At 40.1% G+C, this 19,149-nt stretch overlaps 4 protein-coding genes across 5 annotated transcripts; 3 read left to right on the top strand and 1 right to left on the bottom strand.

Annotated features, from left to right (window-relative positions):
• The first annotated feature begins 1,484 nt into the window (after positions 1 to 1,484).
• On the top strand, positions 1,485 to 6,727 carry LOC114448963 (casein kinase II subunit alpha). Of its 2 annotated transcripts, none has more exons than XM_028426233.1 (15): positions 1,485 to 1,566; positions 2,288 to 2,379; positions 2,667 to 2,744; positions 2,879 to 3,007; positions 3,103 to 3,214; positions 3,300 to 3,401; positions 3,491 to 3,541; positions 3,615 to 3,674; positions 3,756 to 3,839; positions 4,028 to 4,138; positions 4,268 to 4,369; positions 5,210 to 5,310; positions 5,421 to 5,569; positions 5,664 to 5,753; positions 5,882 to 6,727. In XM_028426233.1, exons 4-15 carry the CDS (start codon positions 2,907 to 2,909, stop codon positions 5,995 to 5,997), a joined length of 1,179 nt encoding a protein of 392 aa, XP_028282034.1. In that variant the 5' UTR covers positions 1,485 to 1,566; positions 2,288 to 2,379; positions 2,667 to 2,744; positions 2,879 to 2,906; the 3' UTR covers positions 5,998 to 6,727. The 2 variants fall into 2 exon arrangements, with proteins under 2 accessions (XP_028282034.1, XP_028282035.1); XM_028426234.1 differs by having other exon boundaries at positions 1,511 to 1,628.
• Positions 6,728 to 7,835: 1,108 nt separating this feature from the next.
• Positions 7,836 to 11,564, top strand: LOC114448608 (serum paraoxonase/arylesterase 2-like). The gene is made up of 9 exons (XM_028425664.1): positions 7,836 to 7,978; positions 8,052 to 8,122; positions 8,214 to 8,269; positions 8,987 to 9,149; positions 9,975 to 10,101; positions 10,189 to 10,392; positions 10,468 to 10,549; positions 10,651 to 10,779; positions 10,865 to 11,564. Exons 1-9 carry the CDS (start codon positions 7,902 to 7,904, stop codon positions 11,024 to 11,026), a joined length of 1,071 nt encoding a protein of 356 aa, XP_028281465.1. The 5' UTR covers positions 7,836 to 7,901; the 3' UTR covers positions 11,027 to 11,564.
• Positions 11,565 to 11,897: 333 nt separating this feature from the next.
• LOC114448300 (serum paraoxonase/arylesterase 2-like) lies at positions 11,898 to 15,137 on the top strand. The gene is made up of 9 exons (XM_028425186.1): positions 11,898 to 12,014; positions 12,141 to 12,208; positions 12,609 to 12,664; positions 12,786 to 12,951; positions 13,833 to 13,956; positions 14,039 to 14,239; positions 14,331 to 14,412; positions 14,722 to 14,850; positions 14,924 to 15,137. Exons 1-9 carry the CDS (start codon positions 11,932 to 11,934, stop codon positions 15,083 to 15,085), a joined length of 1,071 nt encoding a protein of 356 aa, XP_028280987.1. The 5' UTR covers positions 11,898 to 11,931; the 3' UTR covers positions 15,086 to 15,137.
• On the bottom strand, positions 13,031 to 18,189 carry LOC114448298 (potassium channel subfamily K member 5-like). The gene is made up of 5 exons (XM_028425184.1): positions 17,740 to 18,189; positions 17,066 to 17,177; positions 16,622 to 16,788; positions 16,362 to 16,530; positions 13,031 to 16,277 (listed from the first exon to the last, which is right to left on the bottom strand). Exons 1-5 carry the CDS (start codon positions 17,923 to 17,925, stop codon positions 15,571 to 15,573), a joined length of 1,341 nt encoding a protein of 446 aa, XP_028280985.1. The 5' UTR covers positions 17,926 to 18,189; the 3' UTR covers positions 13,031 to 15,570.
• Positions 18,190 to 19,149: the final 960 nt, after the last annotated feature.

The raw sequence follows: 19,149 nt of genomic DNA, 5'->3' as shown, positions 1-19,149 counted from the left end.
GAGGTAAAATTTGTGATTTTTACAGTTAACAACCTGATGACCCTATTAACCCTTTACCCGCAGGCCTGTGCTTATGTAGTGTAGTTTCTGGCTTGTATATGGAGTTATATGGAGTATTTTAGCACATAACTGTGTGTATACACACTGTGTGTGTATATTAAAGAGAAAGAGAGCCATTTGCACACTGCCTTTGTTGTGTGTGAGTACACACAACCACAGAGTCTTCACAGAGTAAACAAAAACAAAGAACGTAGGGATGCAACAAATAGCTGAGAACTTCTACCACGATGACAATTACATGCCTCATAATATTTAATCAACCTGAAAGGCATTTAATAATAGAATTGTGCACAGTCATCAAATGCACCCCAGGATGGGTTGGGGGCAGTAGCTTCGTTCTTTGCACCATCTGCCTCCTAAGTCAACCCACCACTGAATAAGTCAAACAGATGAATTATGGGAGATGCTCCAGCTCAATGTGAGCAGTGAAGTAAAGTCGAGACCACGATGATCTAAAGTCTGCGTGTCAGGGAAGGAAAGTCAGGAAAATAAAGTTACTAAGTAAGTGAAGTGTACCTAATACAGGCGTACAACAGAAGTCACAACAGAAGTTGTGGCTGGGTAAACTAGCTGTTTTTTTTTAGCTTTCGGAAAACACGTCCTCCAGTAGAGTGACTTTACTTTTAGGTTAGTGTCTCAGTTGAGATCACTGAATTAGTCTAAGTGAAGTCTAAGTGCCCCTTTTCCATGGTGTGTTGCGCTCCACACGACCATACGTACATGTGCATGTTACTAAATAGACAACATAGATAAATAACTTGATAACAATAAATAATCATTGACTAACCAAATCTACAGTTTAGTCCCCAACTACTTTACTAGTGCACGAGTAAAGGATTCACTTATGAACGAATGAAGTATTCACTTGTGAACAAGTGACGGATCTACTTGTGCGGCTAAAATACTCCATATAACTCCATATACAAGCCAGAAACTACACTACATAAGCACGGGCCTGCAGGTAAAGAGTTAATAGGGTCATTAAGTTGTTAACTGTAAAAATCACAAATTTTACCTCCTACCAACAGGGTAAACCACCAACAATCAAGAATGCATGATTATATAGTGTCATGGCTGTGCAGTCAAAAAATGTGGTTATAATGGAAGTCTATGGGACAAAAATGTCCACGAACAACACGTAAGGGAGAAAAAATTAAAATCCAATGCTGTGCAAAAACTAATAATGCAATAAAGTTAATGTTGTTACTGATGTTTGACATGCAAAAAATATGAATTGATATATTTTTAAAACTGTTAAAGTTAGAAGACGTTTTTGTACCGAACAACACGAAAGGGTAGTGTTTGCGAACGTTGCACAAGGGTTAAGCACGCTTACAGACACATGGGGATACAAGTTTCCCTCTGAGTGATCAGACCTGTTGGCAGAGGGAGCTACAGTCTTCCTATGACCGACAAAAAAGTAGAGCGCCCTCTGCAGGAAAGGCTGTTCGGACTAAGCTCTTGATCTCGAGCATCGCCATATTGACGTCCCAACAACGCTGAGAGGTAATCGTGTTATTTAATCGCAAATCGTCGTCGGTGTGGAACTACCTTTGAGTGTTTTACATGTAAGAAAAGGCTGGGAACAAGTAACACAACCGTGCTACCGTTCTGTTGTTCGAACACAGTGTTTGTAGGGTGTTTTTTCAAGGCGTTGCCAGCCAGTTGCCTCGCCAGGCAGCAGGCTATTCACTCCCCTAGCCTACTAGCTTAGCACTTTTTAGCTTTAGGAAATATATATTTTTTCGAAGCTCGCTGTTTAGTTCTTCATATCTAAGGGTAGTTCGAGTGATGTTCTGTCTATCTTGCCGTGGACGGTCTATTTTTTTCTGGTATTGTTTCACAATGAGGTCGAGGGCTAGTTGTGACTTTCCAGCCGGCTTTTCACTCTGCTGTTGTCGAGCTAATGCTAACTAACTAGCATTCCATCCGTCTGCCCGGTTCGTACGATAGCTAGCAGTTAGCTTCCTCGTAGGCCTTTGGGCCACACGTACGTTCACCTTTTCATTAAAGTATTAAGCGGGCAAACTGGTTGTAACTAAGCGAGTGCATATTTGTTAGATAGGCCATTTGTCGATTAGATGTTTCCCATGTAAACGTAAATTTAATACAAACTCACTAACGTTGGCTTTATTGGTTGACGTACGATGGCTCATACAGTGTGTTCGTGTTTGCCTAATTGACACTATTGATTTTAATCAACCTACTTTCTGCCCCTTTTCAACAGGAGATCCTGCCTTGTTGTAGCCCCCAGTGATGACCGTATTGAACCCTGTACCTCCTGATTAGACTGGTTGGATGCCCCCATTTAACATCCAGGTTTCTCCATTTCATACGCCACCATATTTAAGCATAGAGAATACCCATAGTTTGACTGGAGTTTTATTTAATTGCGCTTGTTTTTTTATAATCAAACATTCTATTACTAGTGCTGCTCCCTCAGGAACACATACAGTCTTTTTCCATTTCTATTAGAAACCTTTATTTAGATATTGTGTATAATTTTTAAGCTAAAATACCCTTTTTAATTCTCAGTTATATATCTGATGTGGAACAATCCAATGGCATCATAGGTAATGCAAGGTTTTCTGTCTCAATGTGTACAGCTTTTTTTACCAGAAAGACATCTCAGCTGCTCTTGTTCCAGTTTATCTGTCACCATTATCCTGGAGGGAGCCTCCCAGGTATTGTCTTTATTTCTAAATAGATGATGTATGTCATTACTGATGCACATTTCCATCCCAGTGATTAACTTTGGGATGTCTTGAGCAATACTGTGAATTTGTGCCTAAGAAATTATTTTTCTTTTTTCATTTAGGGCATCTAGAAAAGATATTGTGCAGAATATGTCAGGCCCTGTTCCAAGCCGCTCTCGAGTTTACCCTGATGTAAACACACAGAGACCTCGAGAATACTGGGACTATGAGTCCCATGTTGTTGAATGGGGGTAAGGCAGTGGGAAATTGTTGTGGCTTTAGCGTTTTGTTTTGTTTTTCATGTTAGCATTGCTAAGTGAGGCTTTTTGTTGTCTTATGTTTGTAGGAACCAAGATGACTATCAGCTAGTCAGAAAACTAGGAAGAGGCAAGTATAGTGAAGTGTTTGAAGCCATAAACATCACAAACAATGAAAAAGTGGTCGTCAAAATACTGAAGGTAGGAAGATAATCAAATGAAGATTATGAATGTTTTTGAGTAAACTGAGATTCGGAGTGCCTCACCTGACTATCTCTGTTCCCAGCCTGTCAAGAAAAAGAAAATCAAGAGAGAAATAAAGATCCTGGAGAATCTGAGGGGTGGCCCAAATATCATCTCACTGTTAGATATCGTCAAGGATCCTGTGGTAATTTTGTTCTCCTTTTTGCAGCAGTTGAAGACTTGTTAATGCAAAGATTTCATGCATAAATGTTTACCTTTTCTTCCCCCTTTTAGTCCCGAACCCCTGCGCTGGTCTTTGAACATGTGAACAACACAGACTTCAAGGTAAAGGGTTTTGTAAGGCTGTAATTTTGGAAAAACTTTTCCCCAGACCTAACTAATATTTTTTATTTTACAGCAATTGTATCAAACTCTGTCTGACTTCGACATACGGTTCTACATGTACGAAATCTTAAAGGTAAGAAATTGCCCATACTAATAATTTTATATGACTCTATTCAGTGCACTTGTTAACAGATTTCTTTTTTTTACCTTACAGGCCCTGGATTACTGCCACAGTATGGGCATTATGCACAGAGATGTCAAGCCACACAATGTAATGATTGATCACGAACACAGAAAGGTATTCATTGCTTGTTCACCTTTTTTATCCATTCATTTCTTGTCTTTCACTCAAACTGTGGCACAAATAAAATGTATTTGGGGAAACCCTTGGTTGTGGTGCATATACTGCATTTTGTTCCTTGTTATTTCCTGTATGACAAGGGAAAGTGTTCCAAAATATGTTTTTAAAAATAATTCATCTTTCAGCTCCGTCTAATTGATTGGGGTTTGGCAGAATTCTACCACCCAAACCAAGAATACAACGTGAGAGTGGCTTCCAGGTATTTCAAAGGACCTGAACTGCTGGTAGACTACCAGGTGAGTGCCCTACATGCTTCACTACATCCAAAGTCATGCCTGCTGGTAAAAGGCAACAAAAGACAAAGGATAGCATTGCATTAGAGTCAAGCAACCAGTTTGAATCTCTTACCTCTGTGTTATTTGTAGATGTATGACTACAGTTTGGACATGTGGAGTTTGGGTTGCATGCTCGCTAGCATGATCTTCAGGAAGGAACCTTTCTTTCATGGTCATGACAACTACGACCAGGTAAGAGGAACTGGGTTTTATTTCACATATTTTAATGAAGAAATAAAAGCTATGGTGCAAGACAAATATAAGACTGGACTGATCACCTGTTGCCTTACTTGTGTTTTGGGTTTTTCACTATCTGCACTAGAACTAGAGCTAGAATTGGATAGTGGTTAATTGAATTTAAATCCGGTATCAAATCCTCTTATGAGACCCAAATCCTTTTGGATCCCTTATTGAATATCATTAAGTTTGACTTTCATCTTTTACTTATTTGTTCAGTTTTGTCTGTGACCTGTTGTAAGTCCTCAAATAGTAGACTTTAGTAAAAAATCTCAATGCTATTTAAAATAATGTACTTGTTTTTTTTACAAGCTGTAATTACAAACTGAAAATTAAGAGTTTAAATGTTGATTTTTTTTTAAATTTTTTTTTACACCCTGAAATAACTCTCAATTCAAAAGCATGTCACTAATGAAAACTGTTGTTATTGATTATAGATGAAATGCATAGAAATCACTAGTAGCTAACCTGCACTTTTATGATTCATAATAAAAGTGATCTATTTATTCCTGTAGAGTAAAGTTTCCTTTCCTGTTAAGATAAGCAGCCAATGTTCCCTGTGACTCAGCCGATGAAATCATAATTGTATGGGTACACATTAACAAATGTTAACATTTTATTTTCCAGTGATTTTGTACCATTGTCACCATGATCAGACAACAACACAAAACTGTTAAATGAGAGAATTTTTAATGAGGCAAGGATCTGATGCAGAGTTTAGTGCTTAGGTCGTCTGAGGCCACAATATTTTGATTAATTGATAGTTAATGACTGAACAATTTGTTTTACTTGCAGCTTGTGCGTATTGCAAAAGTACTCGGCACAGAGGACCTCTATGACTACATTGACAAGTACAACATTGAATTGGATCCACGGTTCAATGACATTCTGGGAAGGTAAAACATTATAATTGTTTGAATATTTGCATCAGGTTTTTTTAATAATGCTTACTTAAAACCAACAACTGAGCTCTTCATTTTTATCCTCTCTTCACTTCTCTCTCTAGACATTCCCGCAAAAGGTGGGAGAGGTTTGTGCACAGTGAGAACCAGCACCTGGTCAGCACAGAGGCTCTAGACTTCCTGGACAAGCTGCTGCGCTATGACCATCAAGCTCGCCTCACAGCCAGAGAGGCCATGGATCATCCCTACTTTTGTAAGTTTTGTTACCGCTTATTTGCTTTGGGTGTGCTGTTACATGCCAAAATGGAGGACACTGTTTTATTGACTCCTGATTGTGCCTTTCCCAGATCCCATCGTTAAAGATCAGGGAAGGGGGGCCACTCCTGGAGGGATGGCTGCCAGCTCCACTCCAGTCAGCTCCTCGAGTATGATGGCTGGTGAGTAATCATTTGGTCCGGTAAAATAAAGATACATCTAACGTTTGCAGTAACCTAATTTTTTCTCTTCCATTGACCTCTAAACACAGGCATTCCTTAATGACTAATAAGTCTTCTGTCTCTCCTAGGCATCACCTCAATGTCCTCCTCACAGCCACTGGCTAACATTGCTGGATCTCCTGTCATCTCTGCCCCCAATACTCTGGCCACACAAGTCCCTGCAGCCACCGGAGCCCAGCCCTGAAGCCACTTCCTCACCTGTGTTTGTGTGCTCATGGCCATGTCCTGCCTAGCTCTCACTGTGGCCCAGGGCCATGGCTCCCTTTTTATGTTGAGAATAACAAAGAAGATTTAAAATTGCTTTTCACAGTCAGTTATATTTTGACACCTGGACTTGACAGAAATGTATTGTTGCACCTGTCAGGATTATTAGAGTTAATTTGGGTGTGTTATTTGACAATGCCATTGTCTAGAAATTCTAATAAGATGTAGACATGAAGAGAATGGATAATAAAATTTATTTTGTATGTTCCAAATATACAGTCTTGCTTGAAACTGTTTGATGGGGATCCTGCTGTATTACACTGTGAACCTTTACACGACTTCACAAAACAGTCTGGAATCTGGTGTGCCCCACCCAACAGTGCTCGCCGGTTGCACACAATGTAATGTGCAGGAGTTGTTGGTGTCTTGAAGCTGTTAGATGCTATCGTTCTTTAATTGGACTTTGTAGATATTCTACAGTTACTGTCAGGTTGCATGCACCCATTGCTGAGTTTCACAGGGTCAATAGTTTGCCAATTTTATGTTACTTTCACTTCTGTATGTGTATGTATGTGTTCATGTTTGTTTTTTATGAAGTCTCTTACGGATTGATTTTGATTACATAGACAATTTTGTAACTTTTTGTTTTATGTTGGGAGGAGTCATCACCTACGAAAAAACAACTTCAAAAATAAACCGTTTAAACAGGGGTTTGCAGGTACTACATGTTATTTAATGCGCCGTCTGTTGACTGGTTGCACAGGCAATATCTAAATGAAACAGTTCAGTGTAGTTATCGTTAGAATAATGAAACTTGGCACCACATAATTAGCTTTTTAGGCCTGTGTTCAGCCACTTCACTGCTGTTTTGGCTAACTGGAACAACTTAACATTTGTAAGAGAATGACTAAATGCATACCTACTGAATTTCTGCATTCAGGTATGTACTCGTATAAATGAACTTGTAGAGAGTAAAATATGAATGTTAAATGCAGAGCATTCCTCAGGAAAGGAGGAGTCCACACGTACTCCAGACAATTAGGCTGTAATTAATTTAGAATGGAGTAAACAATTGTTTCTACAGGGCAGTCACAGGGCAAAGTTACACAAACAAGCCTTCTGTCACTGGACATGGATGTTAAAGGGTTTAATATGCATGTATTTTAAATGTTGAGTACTAGTCCTGGATGTAATTTTGCTCTCTCCAGTGAATCCATCCTCCATCTACTTAGAGCTGAAAGGCTCCTGGCACCAGAACCCCAACAGGTTTATGTGCTGTTAAAACCAGTTTATGGAGGCTGCGTAGCAGAAAAGTGCAGAATAACATCCACCCATGGTGACATAAGTCTAAGGACAAGGAACACTGAAGGCAGCTAATCAGTGGGCAAACTTTCAAAACAAAGTGCTTACATGCAGTGTTTTATAAACACTGTCCCATGACGTAAGATATCCAGTGACCAATGACTGATCTGAATGATTTTCCTGTTTTTTTTTCTTTCTTTTTCTACACTATTGACAATATGGAGCTGCTTGTAGACGCTTCAGTGACTCTAACCACGTGGAAGCAGGCTGCCTCTAGGTGCATGTAAAATGTGCTGAAAACGACAATGGTTGGTTCAATTGTTTTGTTTTACAACTGATAACAGGCACAAGCCAGTTTAATCCAAGTGTAAATTACATTTAAAAAAGTGGTTGTAATTTGATAGAGGGGCCACGTGTCAATACAGAGCCTGCATGACTTGATCTATGAAACAAACAGGAATCGTAAGAAGAGAGCTGTTTCGGTATCTCCGACAGTTTTGAACGCAGCATCAGCCGTGCTTGTTGTGGCACGCCCCGCAGTTGTCCCACAAAGCTCTTCGTGTAAAAAGTTGTGATTTTAAAATGGGAAAGTTCGGTTTTATCTCGCTAATAGTAGCCGTGTTAGCAGTGCTGTTTGGGGAGAGGATTATTAACCTGAGGTACTGTAGAAAGTTTAAAAGGTGGGTTTGGCTGTGGTCACCTGCTCTAATGTAACTTTTGAAACCACTGCAGGAAGAGGACGCTGGCTTCCAGGGAGCTGGAGCAGAACCACCTTCCCAACTGTGTGCCACTCAAAAACCTGGGTGAGTAACTCCGCGACAATAATGCACAAAAAAGTAACATAAAAGATTAAGAAAAAAAGTAACAGTGCATCCTGTGCATCTTAACTTCCAGATCATGGGTCAGAGGATATAACGATCCTTGGAAACGGACTTGCCTTCATCAGCACTGTGAGTATTTGAGGTGTAGTGAAGCCAGATATGTCTGAGCTCAGTCAGGGCATTTATCATGGAAAGCAGGACCCTTTTCTTCTTCCACAATCACAAAGGCTATGCTCATATTGGTGTCCCGTGACCTGCAGGCCTATTTATCCATCTGGCCATCTTTTCTCTGTGGCTGTGTTTTTTAACAGAACTATGACTCTCTCTCTCTCTCTCTCTCTCTCTCTCTCTCTCTCTCTTTCTCTTTGTGCTGCTTAAAGTAACAAAAGATAAACCTCAGCAGTGATCTGCAGATGTTGTTGTGAACAATTTCAAACCCACCAGCTGCACAGAATACAACATGCATCTATGCAGATGACAAGAGACTTAGAGATTACAACAATGCAACAGCATAGAAATATGTTTGCTGAGCCAGCAATATTGGCTATATGGGAAATCCCCTTAAAACCAGTACCTCGATTGAATGTGATGATGTGATTAATGAGGGCATGAGCCCAGGTTGCAGGCTTAGGTATGGATGCATGTGACATTTTAGCCATTTGCCATTAAACTGCAGAGAAGCCAGAAGTCTCTACACCAACTCTGTAAGAGTTGGATAAATGGCACTGCAGGAATATTTGATTTTGGATGAACTAATTTGATGTATTTATGGTTTATCCACTTAAAATGTATGATATGTAACTACTGGTGAGATTGTTTTTATGCATATATTTGTAATATTTCTAGGGTCTGAAGTATCCTGGACTACCATCCTCAGATGTTACAGGAAAGATCTACTACCTCAATCTCCAAGATCCTCGGATAAAGCCAGTGGAGCTGCGTATGCCCTGGAACTTTGACCTTGAGTCCTTCAACCCTCATGGCATCAGTCTCTACACTGATCCAAGTGGTAAAAGCACTTATGTTTGGGGACAAAACCCTGCTTCATAATTAACACAATGCAAAAAATGTATTTCAGTGCACCCGACTCCTTAAAAAACAGGCCAAGTTATATCTGGTTTCTGGTTAACATGTGCTTGTGTGTACATGTAGAGTATGTAGACAAACCTGCTGTGATCACCTACTGTGATACATAGAAAGGGCCCCCTTTGAGTGAGTGAATTTCAGACAGAGACTGCTCTGTGTGTTCTGCAACTGAACTAAACACGCAAGTGCAGTGCTGCTCCTCTGTGTTTCACAGCACATGCCACTATTCTTTAATCACAGGGTTGAGGACCTGTGTGTAGCATGGTGTAGTCTGCCATGCCGACTCTCTCTTTAATGCAGACATTGATTTGGCACTGTGGCCATCTCTGATGATAGGTTAAGGGCACAGCACTCCCACCATTCCAATATGAGCACCATAAATTTAACCACAGTAGCTTCAGATGCACAGCCATGCAGAGCGGCCGCAGCAGTCTGTAAGAGATCTGCCTTTCAAAACAATGACCACTGAATGCATCGTGTCATGAATGTATTTCCCCATTGCGTGAAATTGAGTTTCTTAATGTGCATAATTTCCATAGAAAAGTGTGATAGCTGGAGTGGAATAACAAACACACTGTACGAATCAAAAGGAATTTAAATTATATTACAAAGGAATGCAAACGCATGTGACCTTCAGGGCCTCTGTACAAATTTGCCTCAGGTTTCCTTTCTAGATGCTAAGATGCTTGCATATAACATACACCCTTTTCAGTTTGACCTGTTCTGTTCTTTTTGTCTCATTTCTCAGATAATGCAGTATACCTGTTTGTTGTCAGTCACCCTGAACACAAAAGCCAAGTAGAGCTGTTCAAATTTGTGGAGGATGACTTCTCCCTGGTGCATCTGAAAACCATAAAGCATGAACTTCTCTACAGGTATGCTGTGGTGGTGACAGAGTTTGTTTGTACTGACCATAAGCTTCAGCTTCATGTCATTATTTAAATATTTGTTTCTCTTTCCAGTGTGAATGACATCGTGGCAGTGGGAGTGGAGAGCTTCTATGCCACCAATGATCACTACTTTTCACATGAACTTCTTAAAGGTCTGGTGGAGCCTATTCTGGCTCAGCCTTGGGGTAATGTTGTGTACTACAGTCCTCAGGATGTAAAAGTGGTCTCTGAGGGTTTTTACTTTGCAAATGGAATAAACATCTCTCCAGACAAAAGGTAGGATTGGTCAACAGGGCCGTACATTATGATTATTAAAATTTAAAACATGTTTTTGCACTGTTTTATCTACAGGCACGTATATGTGGTGGATCTATTTGACCACAACGTTCATGTGTTGGAGCGGAAAGAAGACAATGGACTGGCCTCTGTGAAGGTTGGTGACTCAAAATGTCTAAAAAAAATCAAGTAAACTTACTTTTGTTGTATTGATTTCAATTATTAAGACAATATTTAAATTTTGTAAAACCTCACCAGTCCGTTTCCGTGGGTTCACTTTGTGACAACGTTGAAGTTGACTCCGAGAGTGGTGACCTTTGGTTAGGCTGTCACCCTAACGCATGGAAAGCGTTCATGTTTGACCCCAAAGACCCTCCAGGATCAGAGGTTCGTTCACTCCCACCCCCTTTTTTTACCTGTTTACACACATTCATGTATTTGTTTCTCATTATCATGTATGATGTCTGTTCAGGTCATCCGCATCAAAAACATCCATTCCGATCAGCCAGTGGTGACTCAGGTGTACGCAGACGATGGCCATGTGATCATGGGCTCCTCTGTAGCGGCTCCCTATGAGGGGAAATTGCTCATCGGATCTGTGTTTCATAAAGCCCTGTGCTGTGATCTGCAATAGTCAGTGACTGTTCCGATGATAAAAGAGGTTAAAAATTATCAAGTCAATGAAGTTAAAGAACCAGAAATTTCCTACCTGATTGATAAGATGCAATCAGGTAATCGGGGCTTGAAAAATGAAGTTCACCTTTTTTCCTGCTATACAGGATCTGATACCTGATCATATCTGAGCTAATAGGAGCACTGGTTTTACCTGTTTTACACTGAATATCTGAACTGTGAAATCCTTGGAAAATAATAGTTTCGATCAAACGTATAAAGAAAATCTTCTCATTTCTTTGCACTATCAAATGAAAAGAATTGTGTTGCAGATGAGTGAGTTTCCACCAGACAGCAGGTGTGAGTTGGCAGGATCTTACTGCTTGTTCAAGCTTTGTGTTTCTATTAATCCACCAGGCTCCAGAGGTGCTACACAAAATAATGTATCGACTTAGGCCCTGTGTAAGCCCTCGGCTTCATATTGGTTGATTTTCTGTTTTTCTTTCTTAGTTCTGCTCTCTGTTCTTCTTCTCTCTGGGTTACCAGGTTTACCTTTGAGGTTCAATTCCTCTCAGAAATGTTGAAGCTAATTTCTCAAACAGAAGAAGTTACAATTAATAATGATTCACAATAAACTGTTGTGTATTTGACAATAAATATTTGAGTTTGAGATTTATTTTATTTTTAGAATATATTTTTTTAAAGAATGAAACTTAAATAATAGAAGCTGAAAACTTACAAATAATACTTAGATCACACAATTTGACAAAAAAAACAAGTTTAAAAACCAGCAAAGCAACAGTGTTTAATTTCTTAGTTTGAAACACTTGTCTGCTAGCTTTCCAAAAAGTGTTGGTGGCTTTTAGCTCCCTCTGCAGGTGCAGCTGTGTTATTGCATCTTGAAAGTTTTCCTGTGTAGGTTCAGACATGGCTGTGTCGAAGAAAGTGGTTCTTACAGCTGTTGTTGCTGCCTTTGCAGCGTTTGTTGGACATTCCTATCTCAGCCTGCAGTAAGTATGAACTACTTCTACTGGTAATAATGCTGTTAAGGTAGACCGATGTTTGTTTTGAATGGTTTTGAAAGCTTTAAAAGTCTTGTGTCATATTCAGTTTGGTTTGGTATTGGTTTTTGGCAGGAGACTTATGCTTACTAACAGAGAAGTGCCTGTGAAACACCTCAACTGTCATTATTTACAGAATATTGGTATGTATTATATATATTACTTTATATTTTTGTATTTGTTGAAGTTCACATTGTGGACTTTGTTCATTTATGTGTTATGTGTGATTGAACACCATAAAATGGACAGTAGGTGAAGTGTCAGACTGCTCTGACTGTGTAAGACCTAAAAGGGTGCTATAAATATGACACAGTATTATAGAAAACTAAAAGAGAAAGTAGAAAACAAACATAACTCAGAAGACAGCACAGAGATGTGGCTTTAAGTTAATGACAAACTACAAAACAATTTCTGTTTTTTTAAGATGACAAACTTAAGTTTGCATGAGACTGCAAACAGTCTCACTGTTAATACCTCCTATCAAAGAGCACAGGGTAAGGAACTTCAGGCTAAACGGTAAACAAATTGTTTTGTTTTCTACAGAATATGGAGCAGAGGATATCACAATACTTAAGGATGGACTGGCTTTCCTAAGTACGGTATGCTGTTATGTTTGATTACAGTAAAATTACACTTGACTCCTACACACTGTAAATTTGTTAAAGAATCTAAGGATGTTGAATGATGTGTCACTGATCTTTCTCTTTGTTTTACACTCAGGGGTTGAAGTTCCCTGCATTACCATGTTTCTCTGATGACCCGGGAAAAATGTTTGTGATGGATCTGCTGCATCCAAAGCCAATCCCGGTGGAGCTGCAGATCAAAGGAGAGCTAGACCTGAGTTCGTTTAACCCACATGGCATCAGTGTATATGTCGATGAAGCAGGTGATGTTCAAACCCGGTGTTACACCTCATTATTAGAGCAGAAACTGCCCAACCTCGACTAACATACTGTATAACACTCTGAAGTTTGTAAAGAAAAATATTTATTTAATCCATCAATCTATGCAAAGTGTTTGCATACACGTGTACAGCTGTCATAAGACGTGGTACAAATGGTAAAAAAAGAAGACTTAGAGTATTTACATCAGGCACATGTACAGAGTTATGAAATGTACTACAGCAGACATGCTCACCAATTTCTGTTAATTGAGCTTCTGACTAATCTAGACTAAAAATGAAATATAAAATGAAGTTTCTATTAAGTATCTAACATTTGAAAGCAACATGTGAAACTATAAAGTGAAAGCTCTTTTAACCAATCGATTGAAAAAATGCTAGCGCTGGAACCTTTTCCATAGAAATTAGTATGCAGCACAGGGACCTTTTTTCAGGTTCCAAGCAGTCATCTTCCTCTCAAGTGCACTATTTACATTTATGTAATTTTCTAGGCTACTACAACCTTAGTTTTTGTTGGATTTATCAGTAGAAAGAATACATTTGTCATATAACAGAAGAGTTCCCAGCAGGGCCAGCCCTAGGAGTCACTGACAAACAAAAGACATTGTGCATAGAGATCGATTGCTGCGAGCTAGCAGACTCAAAAGTAAGGATGAATGTATGATACCAACTGGTTGTGGCCCTGTACTGCCACACAGAGTGGTCAGCTCTGGTTCACAGGATGTGTGCAGGATGTAACGGTCTTACTGTCTGGAATTTGATTCCACTGATAGCTGTTCACTGTTTACTGTTTCCTCTCTAACATTACAGCCTTTTTACAGCTGAGATAAGGTGAGAACAATGAAACACAGATTGCTGTTTTTCAGACGACTCTATCTACCTGTTTGTTGTCAACCACCCTCAACACAAAAGCCAAGTGGAGGTCTTCCGTTTTGTTGAAGAGGATACGCTCATTCACCTAAAAACTATCAGCCACCCCTTCCTCCACAGGTACGTAAGCTACTGTACAACGAACCTTCCGCTGTATTGCACATTTGACAGTGCTTGTATACTTCATCCATCATTATTTCAGTCTGAATGATGTTGTCGCAGTTGGAGCGGAGAGCTTCTATGCCACAAACCATCGCTTCTTTCAAAATGATGCACTTCACATGCTGATGGTCATTCTGGGCATGCCTTGGTGTGACGTGGTGTACTACAGCCCAGAGGAAGTGAGGGTGGCAGCCAGCGGCATCATGGCCTCAAATGGCATCAACATTTCTCCCGACAAACGGTTATTCTCACTTCATTTCAGCAATCGCTGATAATAAGCTCATGCATTTTGTTCAAAATGGAAATAATGAAACAGAATTTCTTGTTTACAGGTATATATACGTGTCTGACATCATAGACCATGAGATAGATGTCTTTGAGAGAAAAGACGGGGAGCAGTTGGTGTATATTAAGGTGAGGGCAGTCAGCAAAATGATCCAGTATTTTGGAAGTCTTTTTGTTTCACTGATCAACACCACGCTTGAAGCTACAAACAGCAGCCATTTAGGTTTCTTACCTACGCAGTCTTTATGCTAAGCTGAGCTAACTGGCTGCAGTCTGTAGCTTCATATTCTATGTATAGTCATGAGAGTGGGCTGACTCCTGTCACAGTACAGACGAGCCAATTCCAAAACATTGGACTGTTTTTAAATACTCATTTGGTGTCACTACTCCCGATGGACAGGATGGACAGAATATACTTTATCTCATGTTTCTAACCAGTCTGTAGATGTTGGATCCCTCTGTGATAACATAGAGCTGGACCACAAGACAGGTGACCTGTGGCTGGGATGTCATCCAAATATCAACAAGCTAGCAAACTACAACCCTAAAGATCCACCTGGCTCTGAGGTTAGATTTTTTTTAATTATACATCTTCATTGTTATAATTAACAATAAAATGTAAAATTAACATTTCTTCCAGATCATCAAGATCAAAAACATCCACTCAGAGCAGCCTGTGGTGAGTCAGGAGTACACTGATGACGGCCGTGTGATCATGGCCTCCACTGTAGCAGCTCCCTATGAGGGAAAGCTGCTTATTGGCTCTGCCTTTCATAAAGCCCTTATGTGTACTTTAAGATAGTCTGTTGATTCTGTGTGGACTATTAATTTAATAATTACAGAAAATTCTGTAACATTCAGTCTTTATGAATAGAAGATGAAAAACTAAATCTTGATACAAAATAAGAGATTCTTTGGCTCATTTGGCACGTGACCTGTGTTTGTAGCTTTATGGATGTAGATGTAAAATTATACGGGACTAAATTGACCTGACTTGTTGAGATGAGTTGATGTGATCCATCTAACCAAGCACTGATTGAATACATCAATACACAAATTCTGGAGCTGCATTAATGCCAATTGATCATTGTAATTTTGGAAATCAGTTTGTTTTGTTTCTGTGTGAGGAAAAATACATATAATGCTCTCATTGTAAGGGAGGAAATGTTTTGATAGCACAGCCTCAGTTTCTATGGATCATTCCAATAAAATGTAGTTTCTTCTCCTAATACAGCATTTGTAATGTTAAGACACAGAAGCCTAAGGCACAACCACAACCCTGATATTTTACCCTTTCTCATCTGTATCCAATGACAAACTCTGCTCGGCTACCTTGGAGATTGAAAACCTAGTGTCACCACCGCCTGGATGCGGTATGGTCTCCTCATCTGCAGCCTCTTCAACAGGTACAGTGAAGACGATGCCCTTGTTTTCGAATTCACAGCTGTCTTTGTCGTCTCCCATGCCGGTCCCCATGAAAATGGCTGGTTCAGGTTCCGTTGTCATGTCTTGTATTAGAGGTTGTACGTCCTCCTGTTTCCCTTTGTCCTTGTCAGCCTTTGCGTTCATGAACACGTCGCTGATGCTAATCATACGGCGGTGCCGCGGCGAGTGATCCAGGGTTTGGATGTCGGTGGCCAAGATGTCGCTGCAGCTCTTTGAGCGGTTTATGTTTTCTGCTGGTTTCCTTTTCTTTGCCATCACTCCAATCTGTTTGATGACAGTGCTGTAGTCATCGTCCCTCTCAGATAGAAAGTTAAAAATGTCGATGACATGCGGCTTTATTGGTTTCTGTGCGTTGTCCTCCACCGGCTGAGGCTCCTGACCAGGGGGGCGTCTGTGCCTGTGTCTTCTTTTCTTCAGCACTTCGTGAGCTTTCACTACCATATGAACGTTCCAGCTGAAGAACAGAGACAGCCATGCCAGGCCCATGTAGATCCATAACTCTACACACACTCTGTACAGGCGTGGGTAGTCTATATTTGGGTTTACACCTACAATAAGAGTAGACACACTGGCATGACTTTCAAATGAAAACAATATGACCAAAGAAATCATGTCACGAATAAAACATGTACCTGCCACATAATCTCCAAAGCCAACCGTTGTGAGGGTGATAAAGGAAAAGTAGATGCCTTCCAAGTAGCTCCACTTTTCTACCGACATGAAGACAAATGGGGGGATCACCAGGTGCAAAAGCAGCCCCCATAACAGGAAGACAACTGTGCATGTAAACTGGACCTTTTTCTGACAAAGGAGGAGAAAGGAAACGTCTTTAATATGGAGCTGTGTTTGAAATCAGAGTTGAGATAACTCCGCCTCTCAGTCAGATTCTTACCACTGAAACACCTTTATCAATCAGAACCATAGACAGACGTTTAGCCCGGTCTCCAAAGAAGGAACCCAGCTCACTTATCCACACCAGACACAGGGGGATCCCACACAGACCGTACAGGATGCAGAACACACGGCCGCATTGTGTTCTGGGAGCAACATTACCATAACCTGTGGATTCATATGCAGGGGTCAAATGTCAGACTGGGAGAACAGCTGGGAAACGGAGGGAGGCAATGGCTGCAAATGCCAGCTTTTGTCTACACATGCTCTGCCCCAGTGCATTCTGGGTTACTTTTTTTGTCAATAAGAACACCACAGTCCTTTTTTTCTTTTCTCCAGTCAGTGTACCACAGAGCTGTTCTGTTCTTTACCGATATGAAGCGGTGCTATCAATTACAATGTGTACTAACGTAACAGTGTGGAATGCTGAATATTTCACACATACCTATAGTGGTGACGATGGAGGCAGCGAACACCACAGAGTTGGGCCAGTCCCACGTGTTGCGGTGGTTGTCTCCGGTGATGGCCACACCTTGGCCCGCAGCGTTTGACACTATCTGCTCGGTAAACACAGCAGAACAAGGAAACCCGTCCGCAAACAATAAGAACTCTTATCATTATTTCCATTTAATGACACATTAAAGATGTGTGTGAGTCTTCCCAAAATCTCAAAAGCTGGCCGCCTGTGCGTAGGCTTTGCACCTCGGGGCACACCTTTATTCAAACAATCACATATTTGTGGGGGGGTACATAAAAAGGTGCAAGTCTCCTTGATTCGTCCAATGGTTGTTTAAACTGTGTTAGGCTTAGTTTAGCAGTTTTATGTTCCTCTTCTGTGCGGTTTCTTCCAAACCAAGTTAAACTGTTTTTTTGTTTGTAGCGTCCTGACGCGCAAAAGCCAACAGATCCTTTCTGCCTCCCTGGAACCTGCTTATTTAGACTATTAAATATGAAATAGAAGCATAATCTAAGAGACTACTGTAACATCTGTAAAAGTTGATGTCGTGGCCAGATTGTTCCGTCAATCTCCGCAAAGATCTACAGACTTACAGTTAACAGTTAAACAGACACCTCAGTGTTTTTTTTTTCATCATAATATAATAACAAATGTGTCCATACCTGCAAAATTGTATCCAACTGTTCCTTTGTCAGACAAGTGTTGTTCCTCAGGATGTCTATCTTGTTTTGGATATATGTTTCTTTTGCTGAAACCCAGTTTTGCTCTTCAAGGATTTGAAATATCGCGGCTCCGATCGATAAGTAGAAAATAATACAAGAGGTTAAAAACGGACCCTTATCAGCCATATTAAAGTCATAACTTGAATCTTACGACGCCAGCTGCCTCATATGTCCACAAAGGGCTGCCTCCTCCTCGCCTGCTTACACGACTGCTGCTTTCTTCCTGGTACTAAGATAATGGGCAACCCTTAAAAAAAAGGAAAGGAAAGAAAAAAAGTTTCCATGTAACGCTCCTGCTTGTGTGTAAACACACTCTCAACGTTTTTGAGCCGAAAATACGATACGACTACCAACAGCAAAAAAACAAAAAAAACAAAAAACGTTTTATGTCAACGTGTCAATGTACAGTAGATCTACTGATCAATGTGTTTTAGACGTCAGATATGTAGCGGGTGCTATATGCCTCAGGTCGGGGAAAAGGGGAGGGTAAGTCGACCCGCATATTATCGGGCTACCTGTAGGGGGAAACAAAGGTGTTGGGTTTTGGTTCTGCCCGGTGGAGTAAGGCAGGTGCACACCTTGCTCCACACTGGCGTGCAGGGAGGCCATACAGGTATGCGGGTTGACTGTAGCCTACCTTTTGTTTTAAATTATTTGACGGGTGGTTGTTTGACTTTGTTTTATAGATTACAGATGGATATTCAGGCAAAGAAGTAGACTTCGCAGAATTCGCAAGTAGTTTGGTCACGCAGATGCCAGGTATTTTAAGTATTATTAATCATATTGCAGGTATTTTAACCCTCATGTGTTGTTCGGGACATTTTTGTCCTCTGAGAGAAATTTTTCTGTTTATTTTGGCCATAACTTTGTCAATATGTGGACAAATTGAATCATTTTTCCTCAATAAGCTTAATTTTACATAAATTTTGTTAATATGATTTTAAAATTTTTCATAGGTCAACGGTACACTGTGGGCAAATTTTACCCCCTAATGTGTTGTTCGGGGACAAAAATGTCCCCTAACTTTAACGGTTTTAAAAATATATTAGATAAATATTTTTTTGAAATTTTTTTGCATAGACCTTTTAATTAACTTCAGTTCTAATCAACAGTAGTGAAAAAATCATTTTCCCCCAGGATTTTAACCCTTTAATCACCAATTTTATAAGGGGTGGTGCTGAAAATTGAAAAAAAAAAAACACAAAATGGCTCATTTTTAATAGAAAAGGTGAATGTGGACTGGATTCTTTTTAACCTTTATTACAGTCTTGGTCATGTCAAACATCAGTAAAAAAATTGACTTTATTGCATTATTAGTTTTTGCACAGCACTGGATTTTCTTTTTTTCTC

The sequence above is a fragment of the Parambassis ranga genome, chromosome 16 (genome assembly GCF_900634625.1).
Source record: "Parambassis ranga chromosome 16, fParRan2.1, whole genome shotgun sequence".
Taxonomy (NCBI): domain Eukaryota; kingdom Metazoa; phylum Chordata; class Actinopteri; family Ambassidae; genus Parambassis; species Parambassis ranga.
The sequence above is the reverse complement of the archived record's forward strand: the minus strand, read 5'-3'. Positions and strand labels throughout refer to the sequence as shown.